General features: G+C 41.7%; 1 protein-coding gene across 3 annotated transcripts in view; it reads right to left on the bottom strand.

Moving 5' to 3' along the window:
• The window catches only part of LOC311110837 (oxysterol-binding protein-related protein 10-like), a 138,664-nt gene extending 126,371 nt beyond the window's left edge, over positions 1–12,293 (bottom strand). For 2 of the 3 annotated variants that reach the window (XM_084153425.1, XM_084153426.1), the window contains exon 1: positions 11,805–12,293. In XM_084153425.1, the coding sequence (XP_084009551.1) occupies positions 11,805–12,070 (266 nt within the window). In that variant the 5' untranslated portion in view covers positions 12,071–12,293. The remainder of the gene's footprint in view (positions 1–11,804) is intronic. The other variant, XM_084153427.1, reaches the window with a different exon arrangement.
• Between the last annotated feature and the right edge of the window lie 713 nt (positions 12,294–13,006).

The raw sequence follows: 13,006 nt of genomic DNA, 5'->3' as shown, positions 1-13,006 counted from the left end.
TGTGATTGACAGACCTAGTAATTACACCAACACACTCTCCCACTGACATTCCTTGCCATTTATGAACACTTAGGCATGGGAGGCTTTTCCAAACCATCACATCTGTTGTGCATGGCAAAATACAAATTGCTGGTGGAAAACATGTCAAAGGACATTTTCTGGCAATGGCATACTTTCTGACATTCATTTTTCAGCTTCCCAAATGTTTTGTGAGAATGTCTCATCCTTGGCCTCTAGATGAAAATCAGTCTCGACTGAAAGTCCTGTACGTGAATCCAAATGTCACACAAACTATGTCCAACCGTCTTAGAACTGCAATTTTCAAGGCCATGAGAGCTGTGGTGAAGGGAAAATACATTGCTGGCTTTTCAAGCCTATAGACAGTGTTACATGTACCGTTACAGTAGGCTTTACTTGGTCCATTACGACACATCAAATGTCAAGAATAAGTGGGCTATACTGGCAGAAAAGCATTGAAAAGTGGCACACACCTTAACATAATAGTACAATAACCCCAGGAAAAGCTTTCAACTTGGTTGCTCTTATTATTTCCAAGTAGCAGCCAGGTAGGTACACTACTGCTATGATTCAGGTAGGTTCAATAGGCTAGCATTATCTTCCTTTGACTGAAGAAAACAAGATGATACAGTGAATGGTCCTGTGTGGCTCAGTTGGTAGAGCATGGTGCTTGCAACGCCACGGTTGTGGGTTCGATTCCCACGGGGGACCAGTACCAAATAAATGTATGCACTTACTACTGTAATTCGCTCTGGATAAGAGCATCTGCTAAATAACAAAAATGTGAATTTGAGATTTGGAAGGGGATTTCATATTAACTTCAGCCGGTGCTCAGTGTAGCTTACCTGTCTTGTTTCTATCTACACATTTACATGGGCCCTCGGCCATGGCATCAACCCAGATCAATGAACCAAAACGAATTTCAACTTGTGCCTTAATGTCTTCCTTTTTTTCTTCCAATTTCAATTACGATCTTGTCTCATCGCTGCAACTCCCCAACGGGATCGGGAGAGGCGAAGGTGGAGTCATGCATCCTACGAAACATGACCGTGCACGTAATACGTCCTCCGCCTAACCGCGCTCCTTAACACCCGCCAGCTCCTCCACCTAACCGCGCTCCTTAACACCCGCCCCCCCGCCAAACACTCCCCTAACCCGGACGTGCGCCGTCCTATGGGACTCCCGGCCACGGCCAGTTGTGGCACAGCCCAGGAATAAACCCGGGTCTGTAGTAATGCCTCTAGCACTGCAATGCAGTGCCTTAGACCGCTGCGCCACTCGGGAAGCCCCTTAATCACTTTTTAAATTGAATATGGGACAGTTACCATGAATTCCAAATAACCAATTTGCCTCCAATACACCTAAAAAGTAATTTAGAAATACAGAAGTATTTTGTTCTTGTGGAAGAACAATCTCGAAATCCAACTCCTTGTGGAGTTTAACACAGACATATTTGCCAACTATACATCTTCTTGAAGTATACTACAAGCTAACCTTTTGAAAGAGGTAGAAATTGTGTGCGTATATGCATTCATATACAGTGGGGAAAAAAAGTATTTAGTCAGCCAACAATTGTGCAAGTTCTCCCACTTAAAAAGATGAGAGAGGCCTGTAATTTTCATCATAGGTACATGTCAACTATGACAGACAAAATGAGAAAAAAAAATCCAGAAAATCACATTGTAGGATTTTTAATGAATTTATTTGCAAATTATGGTGGAAAATAAATATTTGGTCAATAACAAAAGTTTCTCAATACTTTGTTATATACCCATTGTTGGCAATGACACAGGTCAAATGTTTTCTGTAAGTCTTCACAAGGTTTTCACACACTGTTGCTGGTATTTTGGCCCATTCCTCCATGCAGATCTCCTCTAGAGCAGTGATGTTTTGGGGCTGTCGCTGGGCAACACAGACTTTCAACTCCCTCCAAAGATTTTCTATGGGGTTGAGATCTGGAGACTGGCTAGGCCACTCCAGGACCATGAAATGCTTCTTACGAAGCCACTCCTTCGTTGCCCGGGCGGTGTGTTTGGGATCATTGTCATGCTGAAAGACCCAGCCACGTTTCATCTTCAATGCCCTTGCTGATAGAAGGAGGTTTTCACTCAAAATATCACGATACATGGCCCCATTCATTCTTTCCTTTACACAGATCAGTCGTCCTGGTCCCTTTGCAGAAAAACAGCCCCAAAGCATGATGTTTCCACCCCCATGCTTCACAGTAGGTATGGTGTTCTTTGGATGCAACTCAGCATTCTTTGTCCTCCAAACACGACGAGTTGAGTTTTTACCAAAAAGTTATATTTTGGTTTCATCTGACCATATGACATTCTCCCAATCCTCTTCTGGATCATCCAAATGCACTCTAGCAAACTTCAGACGGGCCTGTACATGTACTGGCTTAAGCAGGGGGACACGTCTTGCACTGCAGGATTTGAGTCCCTGGCGGCGTAGTGTGTTACTGATGGTAGGCTTTGTTACTTTGGTCCCAGCTCTCTGCAGGTCATTCACTAGGCCCCCCCGTGTGGTTCTGGGATTTTTGCTCACCGTTCTTGTGATCATTTTGACCCCACGGGGTGAGATCTTGCGTGGAGCCCCAGATCGAGGGAGATTATCAGTGGTCTTGTATGTCTTCCATTTCCTAATAATTGCTCCCACAGTTGATTTCTTCAAACCAAGCTGCTTATCCATTGCAGATTCAGTCTTCCCAGGCTGGTGCAGGTCTACAATTTTGTTTCTGGTGTCCTTTGACAGCTCTTTGGTCTTGGCCATAGTGGAGTTTGGAGTGTGACTGTTTGAGGTTGTGGACAGGTGTCTTTTATACTGATAACAAGTTCAAACAGGTGCCATTAATACAGGTAACGAGTGGAGGACAGAGGAGCCTCTTAAAGAAGAAGTTACAGGTCTGTGAGAGCCAGAAATGTTGATTGTTTGTAGGTGACCAAATACTTATTTTCCACCATCATTTGCAAATAAATTCATTAAAAATCCTACAATGTGATTTTCTGGAAAAAAAATGCTCAATTTGTCTGTCATAGTTGACGTGTACCTATGATTAAAATTACAGGCCTCTCTCATCTTTTTAAGTGGGAGAACTTGCACAATTGGTGGCTGACTAAATACTTTTTTTCCCCACTGTATGCGTCTCACTCAGGTTGTGGTGAGAAAGGTCACATCTCCTTCGAACAACACCTTTGGTTTTGAATCAATAACCATTATGAATCAATAAGCACTCACCTTCACCTTATTCTAAAACACACCACGTGCCAGCCCAGGTACCTGGCAGTCATCATACACTGCACTGTGCCAGTGTATGAGCCCAGGGCTGGGAGTCTGGTACATAAGCGTCACTGGGTAGGTGCTGCTCAGCTAGGCTGGTACAGGTGGGCTGGGGACAGGAGGCTTGGAGGAGCAGCCATCCCCTGGAGGAGTAGCTATCCTAGCCCTGGTCAAAAGTAGTGCACTACATAGGGAATAGGATGCCATTTGAGATACAGGCCACCTCACCTGCTGCTCTGCTCTCCTCTCCTCCACCAGCCACCCATTCTCTTTGGCCTCTTGCCCTGAACATGGACCCCTTTCCAGTACACGACACACTGATGTCACGCACAGATGAGCGCGACTCTGGGCGGCAGTAAGAAATCCATCGCCATCTGCGCCCATTCAACATAGCCTAGATTTACATTTGTATTACTTCTAAACAAACTCACTTTTATGGGTTATTTTTTATTCTTGCTTGAACAGTCACTAAGATTATGCACGCATGACTGTAAATCGCTTTGGATAAAAGCGTCTGCTAAATGGCATATTATTATTATTATTATCATTATATTTGGTTGTGATCTTTGCAAAATAGCTATTTTGGATACAGCAGTTGTTAGCTAGAATGCTAACGCTCATTGATATAGGCTGTAGCAAAAGCTAGCCAAAGAGCCATTTTACTGGTTGGAGTTGAAGTGTTTAAGTATAATGCAGTTGATTTGCGATGATGACACAGACATTATATTAAGCAGGACATTCATACAAGCCTTAAAATCAAATTATAATCCAAAAGTAGTGTGAAATGCAGTCATAAGCAACATAAATAAATAGAGGCTTTTTTTGCTGGCGTTCTATAAAGAACTCCCCCTTGTTCTGCCACCAACTTGCGCGCATCGCCCTCATGCAGCACTGTATACAGTACAGTGGATATATGCTCTAGCACACTGCTGTCCCTTAGCTCATCTCTGCAGCCCTATAGATACAGTCACGTTTGTCATCATACTGGCCATTTGTTTTCTTGATGTATGTCTCAACCGTTCCTGTTTAAAAGGCACTGTCATTCAACAGAACAACTTCTGTTTTTCTCTTTTTATCTAGAAGTGTATTCAAGTGGCCAACTAGGCACTTCACCATCAACTTTTTCTCTGTCCTTAAATTCTCTGTCCAGAAGAAATAACCTCAGTTTGAGGAGCCCATACAAAACAACCTGCCATACATGCAGTTGAAGTCACTGTGGTTTCCTCATGATCAGTCACTTTCTAAACTTTCACATGCAGGATTACAGGATTTCACAATTCTGACAAGTGTTCAGTGGTTGTTCAGTGGTTTACAAATAAGCCACTGAGCCCAGGGGAAATAAATCAACCTGGTCTCAGATAATTTCGTATTATTCTGTACATAAATCTGTGACACTACATTTAGATGTTACGTTTCGTATGGTAGGTATTAATTTGTGAATCTCCATCACCAATTTTGGATGATATGTAACAAATTTGCAAAACATACAATATGTTACTAATTTGCTAAATGTACAATGTTACAAATTAGCCAAACGTATATACACATACACTACCAGTCAAAAGTTTGGACACACCTACTCATTCAAGGGTTTTTCTTTATTTTTACATTGTAGAATAATAGTGAAGACATCAAAACTATTAAATAACACATTTGGAATCATTTAGTAGAAGAAAAAAAAAAGTGTTAAACAAATCAAAATATATTTTATATTTGAGATTCTTCAAATAGCCACCCTTTGCCTTGATGACAGCTTTGCACACTCTTGGCATTCTCTCAACCAGCTTCATGAGGTAGTCACCTGGAATGTATTTCAATTAACAGGTGTGCCTTCTTAAAAGTTCATTTGTGGAATTTCTTTCCTTCTTAATGCATTTGAGACAATCAGTTGTGTTGTGATAAGGTAGGGGGGGGGGGGTATACAGCAGATAGCCCTATTTCATAAAAGACCAAGTCCATATTATGGCAAGAACAGCTCAAATAGGCAAAGAGAAATGACAGTCCATCATTTATTTAAAACATGAAGGACAGTCAATCCGGGAAATTTCAAGAACGTTTCTTCAAGTGCAGTCGCAAAAACCATCAAGCGCTATGATGAAACTGGCTCTCATGAGGACGGCCACAGGAATGGAAGACCCAGAGTTACCTCTGCTGCAGAGGATAAGTTCATTAGAGTTACCAGCCTCAGAAATTGCAGCCCAAATAAATGCTTCACAGAGTTCAAGTCACAGACACATCTCAACATCAACTGTTCAGAGGGGACTGTGTGAATCAGGCCTTCATGGTCGAATTGCTGCAAAGAAACCACTACTAAAGGACACCAATAAGAAGAAGAGACCTGCTTGGGCCAAGAAACACGCGCAATGGACATTAGACCAGTGGAAATTTGTCCTTTGGTCTGGAGTCCAAATTTGAGATTTTTGGTTCCAACCGCCGTGTCTTTGTGAGACGCGGTGTGGGTGAACGGATTATCTCCGCATATGTATTTCCCACCGTAAAGCATGGAGGAGGAGGTGTTATGGTGTGGGGGTGCTTTGCTGGTGACACTGTCTGTGATTTATTTAGAATTCAAATCAAATCAAATTGTATTTGTCACATACACGTGTTCAAGGCACACTTAACCAGCATGGCTACCACCACATTCTGCAGCGATATGCCATCCCATCTGGTTTGGGCTTAGTGGGACTATCATTTGTTTTTCAACAGGCCAATGACCCAACACACCTCCAGGCTGTGTAAGGGCTATTTTACCAAGAAGGAGAGCAATGGAGTGCTGCATCAGATGACCTGGCCTCCACAATCCCCCGACCTCAACCCAATTGAGATGGTTTAGGATGAGTCAGACGGCAGAGTGAAGGGAAAAGCAGCCAGCCAACAACTGCTCAGCATATGTGGGAACTCCTTCAAGACTGTTGGAAAAGCATTCCAAATAGCAGCATACAATTGCCAACATCAATGCTTGCTGAAGTATCCTTGATAGGGAGCTAGCATTACCTCTAAAGGAACCAAAAACACACGATCCAGCAGCGGTGGCGTCTGCTGTTTGAGCCATCTGCCTTGCAGCTCGAGCGTGCCTCGGTGCCTGACTTTCCAACGGTCGTTGTGAGAGTCAGTCAATTGGTTAACAGATGAGGCCAGCCGGAGAAGATACCAAATAGTTCAAAATAGGTAATTGTAAGTATTGTATTTGTAGTAGTGTATTTCGTCGCAGTCACTAATTAGTTTGTGACATTGTAGCTAGCTTCATTTCTGGACTGGTCATGGATGTTGTCAAAGTTTCTCTGTTAACATCTGCTAACGTTAATGTTAGCTATCTAGCTATCTTAGCTAACTGTTAGAGCAGAGGTTGCTAGCTAAGTCAATACATTTATGGTCTAGCCTATGTGATATTAGGTAGCTAATTGAGCTAGCTAGTGTTTTTGTTTTTAAAACATCGGTAGTCTAGCTAAGACTAGGCAAGAAAGCACCCGGTTAACATAGTTAGCTAGCTAACAGTCACAGTTAGCTACCCTAGCTAGCTATGCCTAGTGAGTCACAAAGGACTCGTGCAACCCCAACTGGTCTCAAGCGGAGATGGCAAAGAGCGCTCCAAGATTCAGTAATGATGATGATGGTTTATTTCGTTTCATGTGTACTATGGCAGCTAAACGCTGAATTACAGTAACAAATACAAAATAAAAAATTTTATATGGTCCCGGTGGTTCTGTGTAACGTTAGCTAACCGAATTATTTGGATCTAGCTAGTGGTTGACCACAAAACAATAAAGTTTTGCAAAACTATTCATGGTTGACCCTATACAGCCAATGGGTCATTCAGCTGCTGTCTTCTTTCATTGAAAATAAAATCTATAAAAAATGAAAAACTATAAGTATAATGTAAAACAACATTCTATATGTTGGATGATTAGCGTTTCCAGCTGATCCTATTCCTCACTTTAACCCCATGTAAAGCAATGTGCTCGACAATACATGTCTTCTTGTTTGTCTTCCTGCCCGCAGACTGTCTCTCCACCCTCAGTCTCTCTGACAGACTGTCTCCACCTCCCACCACCATGAACCAAATACTCAGACTGTTCACAGCCAGAAACATGTGACACAACAGTTATCACTCATAATAAAATAGTATTTGTTGAACAACAATTACAGTCCATCCATTCTGGTTTACAATACATTTTAACTTTCCACTAATAATAACTATAAGTATAATGTAAAACAACATTCTATAGGTTGAATGATGAGTGTTTCCAGCTGACCCCATTCCTCACTTGAACCCCATGTAAAGTGATGTGCTCTACAACATGTCTTCTTGTTTGTCTCCCTACTAGCAGACTCGGTCTCTCCACCCTCTGCCTCTCTGATGGACTAAATCCACCTTCCACCACCGTGCCCCAAATACTCAAAATGTGAATCTGAAGGCTGGCACCCAGAGTCTGAGCTGGTGTGGCTGGACAGTAAAGGAGTCAATCTCAAATGTGAAAACTGTTCAAGGGTGTGTAGACTTTCACTAGGCACTGTATACCCATTGATTCTTGAAGAAATTGTTATAAATGCTTGTTTAGCTTAGGTCAACTGTTCTTCCCCATCAGAACCAAACATGGTCCTGATTAACTGAAAACAAAACACTGTATAGCCTCAAAACATGGTTAAAACTATAATTTGTATACAATGGATGGCCAGTCCTTGCATCCATAGCTCCTATATGTTTATGGTTAGTGCTATCTGGGTTCCTTGGGATATCCCTACCCTAAACCATAACCCTAACCTTAACCCTTACCTTACGCATAACCAAATCCCACGGGCCACCAATTGCCCGTTCCTGACCTAAAGTCCTGAAATTCTGTGCATAGGTCCCTCTTCTCACAAAGAACAAATTTGCCTCAAGGACCCACAAGGTCTGCCATGGATTGTCCGCCATTTTGAATGATTGAAAAACACTTAAAATAACATATCTTCCGGAACCACAGGGCCGATCTGGATGAAACTTGATATATGGTATCTATGGACCAAGGTCTTTCAACGCAATATTTTCCAGACTAGTATGTCAAACAACTGACCAATAAACATTAATGTGGGCGTGGTCTGGCACATAAATGCATATAAATCAGACACAGATATTTGTATTGTAACCACTCTTGGTACACGTTCCAAACCCTGTCAAGACTCAACATATGCAAGGACATTCAGATTGACTACACGGTGGCGCTACAACAGGCACATATTTATATATTTTGATCTGTTTGACTCAGTGTTGAAATTGAAAACATCTGTGGTTACTGTGTTGATGTGCTTCCCATTTGAGGTCTGGATTGTGATTCCTATGATTTTTGTTTGGAGTCAAAATCGGACTAATTGTTGTAACTACTTCTTTAGCTCTTTTTCTCTGTTATTCAAAAGGTGCCGTCAGGAGAAACTCTTTCACGTCCAAGGCTACAGATGGAGAGACGGAGAAGTTCGTCATAAGGTGGCTGCAGCTTGCAGCAGACAGAGACGGAGGCAGAAAGGAGAGGACCAAACACAGCAAGGAAAGGGCGGATAGACCCAGAGGGACCTACAGTTGAAGTCGGAAGTTTACATACACCTTAGCCAAATATATATAAATTCAGTTTTTCATAATTCCTGACATTTAATCCTAGTAAACATTCCCTGTTTTAGGTCAGTTAGGATCAGCACTTTATTTTAAGAATGTGAAATGTCAGAATAATAGTAGAGAGAATGATTTATTTCAGCCTTTATTTCTTTCATCACATTCCCAGTGGGTCAGAAGTTCACATACACTCAATTAGTATTTGGTAGCATTGTCTTTAAATTGTTTAACTTGGGTCAAACGTTTCAGGTAGCCTTCCACAAGCTTCCCACAATAAGTTGGGTGAATTTTGGCCTATTCCTCCTGACAGAGCTGGTGTAACTGAGTCAGGTTTGTAGGCCTCCTTGCTCGCACACGCTTTTTCAGTTCTGCCCACAAATATTCTATAGGATTGAGGTCAGGGCTTTGTGATGGCCACTCCAATACCTTGACTTTGTTGTCCTTAAGCCATCTTGCCACAACTTTGGAAGTATGCTTGGGGTCATTGTCCATTTGGAAGACCCATTTGCGACCAAGCTTTTACTTCCTGACTGATGTCTTGAGATGTTGCTTCAATATATCCACATAATTTTCCTTCCTCATGATGCCATCTATTTTGTGAAGTGCACCAGTCCCTCCTGCAGCAAAGCACCCCCACAGCATGCTGCTGCCACCCCCGTGCTTCACAGTTGGGATGGTGTTCTTCAGCTTGCAAGCTACCCCCCTTTTCCTCCAAACATAACGATGGTCATTATGGCCAAACAGTTCTATTTTTGTTTCATCAGACCAGAGGACATTTCTCCAAAAAGTACGATATATGTGCAGTTGCAAACTGTAGTCTGGCTTTTTTATGGCGGTTTTAGAGCAGTGGCTTCTTCCTTGCTGAGCGGCCTTTCAGGTTATGTCGATATAGGACTCTTTTTACTGTGGATATAGATACTTTTGTACCTGTTTTCTCCAGCATCTTCACAAGGTCCTTTGCTGTTGTTCTGGGATTGATTTGCACTTGTCGCACCAAAGTACATTCATCTCTAGGAGACAGAACGCGTCTCCTCCCTGAGCGGTATGACGGCTGCGTGGTCCCATGGTGTTTATACTTGCGTACTATTGTTTGTACAGATGAACGTGGTACCTTCAGGCGTTTGGAAATTGTTCCCAAGGATGAACCATACTTGTGGAAGTCTACAATTGTTTTTCTGAGGTCTTGTCTGATTTCTTTTGATTTTCCCATGATGTCAAGCAAAGAGGCACTGAGTTTGAAGGTAGGCCTTGAAATACATCCACAGGTACACCTCCAATTGACTCAAATTATGTCAATTAGCCTATCAGAAGCTTCCATGACATCATTTTCAGGAATTTTCCAAGCTGTTTAAAGGCACAGTCAACTTAGTGTATGTAAACTTCTGACCCACTGGAATTGTGATACAGTGAATTATAAGTGAAATAATAATGTCTGTAAACAATTGTTGGAAAAATTACTTGTGTCATGCACAAAGTAGATGTCCTAACCGACTTGCCAAAACTATAGTTTGTTAACAAGAAATTTGTGGAGTGGTTGAAAAACTAGTTTTAATTACTCCTACCTAAGTGTATGTAAACTTCCGACTTCAACTGTACATTTACATACATACATACATACATACATACAAGGAATAAACACTGACACCTTGTACATTATCTGGAAATAATGGACGACTTGGTACTACCCGTGTTTATTAGTTCCAGATAATGTACAGAGCGGAGGCGTTTATCTCAGTTATACCACGGTTGCCAAAGAAAACAAGCACACATTTTACTGGTAAAAATTTAATGTTTTCATTGAGATTTTAATTTTGATAAATAAATTCATACCATTTCATCCTTCCACTAAAACTGGTTGTTAGTTCTATCGGTTAGATTGCTAGAGAAGCGGCCTCGTTGTTCATTCTATTTGTTTGATTGCTATGCAGGCTGGTAATGTTCTTATCCCTTGCTTCCTAGCTAGCCAACTATGGTTAACACAGTCGCGTCAACACTGCAGATAGAATAACATCATAGTGGATTCTGGCCCTAAAATGGCAGCTTTGGCACAGTTCAGGCTGCCAGATCTGGCCCGAATGACTCGGGCCTAGTCTGTACCGTCATTCATTTCTGACTCGGGCTGGAGATGTGGGCCAGACGTTTGTGTTACCTTGGAAGTAACCGTCTTATATAACCATATCAAACCTTACATATCATACTAAAATGGAGCTTCTCGGGTTTACGTACAGAATAATACAACATTCTCTGAGACCAGGTTAAATAAATAGGCTAGGTTGTAGGGAAGGCCTGCCCCAGTATCTGTGCATTAGAGATGTCGATGACGCACACAGATGCTGTAACAAGGGAAGGCCTACAAATGCTAAATCATGCATGAGCAACTTTATTGTTATCCAAATATGCACAGGCTCTGTAGTTGTCAAAATTACATTGTTTCCATTTTCTAGGCTATGGCTGGGATCCAAATAGTACTTCCTTCTGCTCACTTAAGTAGGCTAACTGGGCTGCAACCTGTAGTCTTTAAAGCAGTTGTGACACGTTATCAATCCACACACTAGTGACACGTTATCAAACCACACACTACTGACCTTTGTAGTGCAAGGAGGAGAGAGAGAACTAACAGCATGCACCAAGGAACACGCTTTACGACACTACCCACTGGGCGCAGACGTCAGCTCTACATCTTGTTTTGATTTACATTTGCATGAGTTGTCAACTAACGTGAATTCGACAAAAAAATATCACGATGTCATTGGATTTAGGTTAAAAGTTGGGTAAAAAAAAACGACATTCCCTTAGTTTTCAACGTCGATTTAATGTAATCACATTGATTTTTTTGTTGTTGAAATAACATGGAAACAACGTTGATTGAACTCGTTTTTGCACAGTGGGTAAGAACCTCATGATTGAAAGTTATGCTTACCTGTTCTGCCATCCTTGAATTAAGTTTGTGTATTTGCTCAACACTCCTTCTAACTGACGCTTACAGGCTTGCTGAAAATTCATACTGTTTCCTAATAAACCTCCCCGACTCACTCCTCCATCGGCGCCGCTCCCAAGTGAAGCCGAGCCGGGGCTATGAGAACCAACTCGTCCGATCTTTCTCACCGAATACCCCTTGTCCGAAGGCAGTGAATCAGAGTTCGTTTTATTTGTCCCAGGAAGCGGACTGCAGAGCTTCTTCTCCATACTGACGACGGGACAGAAGGAGTCGAGCAGGAAGATTTTCTGCTAGAACATTGTGGTAAACACAGCAATGTATGTCTAATGACCTAAATCAAAAGCATGAAATATGTAATATCCATGTTTCGCTGGTGATTTGAGCGTCCCTCTCTGCCCAAGAACCCAAGCATAATTCACCGCAGTTGTATGAAGAGCACTGCTGTAGTTTCCTTTCTGATGCGATAGAAGCACCGTGGCTCTTTAACGTTTTCGTTATGTTGGGAAATCACAGTGCAGACACTCCCTCTCCTGACTCACTCGACCAACCCCCGGATATAACAATCCAATCTTATTACACATCATCATAACCAAGAACACAGCTACAGAATACCCCAAAATGCACGACTCACCATCATCATCCCTCCAAAAACGGAATTATACATTTTTCTAGTCATCCCGATCAGCTATAAAACTCATTCACGTGGTATTCATCCACATGATGTAGGCCCAAGCAGGCTAATTAACTTTTTATTTTATTTGAGGGGTAGCCTATCTAAATGACATTAAATGAGGGGTATCAGACAGATCTGACAAATAGGGTGAAGTAGATGGTAAATGTCCATGAAGAAAACATTTGTGACATGCTTCAGCTCTTTGAAAGTATTTTTGTAGTAGAAGTTTATACGTTTTACTTAAGTGAAGCGGTGAAATATAGTCCAAATTAAATATATAAATATATCTGGTCTGATTACTTTGATAAACGACTATGTCAACCTTATTACTTTGGAGTGTGGGCCAGTTGGATCACATAATTCGTCACAAATAAGACTGCTACACATTTATACACTATTTTACTAGAAAACCACAGTATATGCAACCTGTAATAATTACTCATAAGGAATTAGAAACATTTTAGGCTATCATTTGGGGAGAGAAATATGATGGTGCCTCAAGTGGAAGACG

This window comes from Coregonus lavaretus (genome assembly GCF_964263955.1).
Source record: "Coregonus lavaretus genome assembly, chromosome: 3".
NCBI classification, from domain to species: Eukaryota; Metazoa; Chordata; class Actinopteri; order Salmoniformes; family Salmonidae; genus Coregonus; species Coregonus lavaretus.
This window is presented reverse-complemented; position numbering and strand designations above follow the sequence as displayed.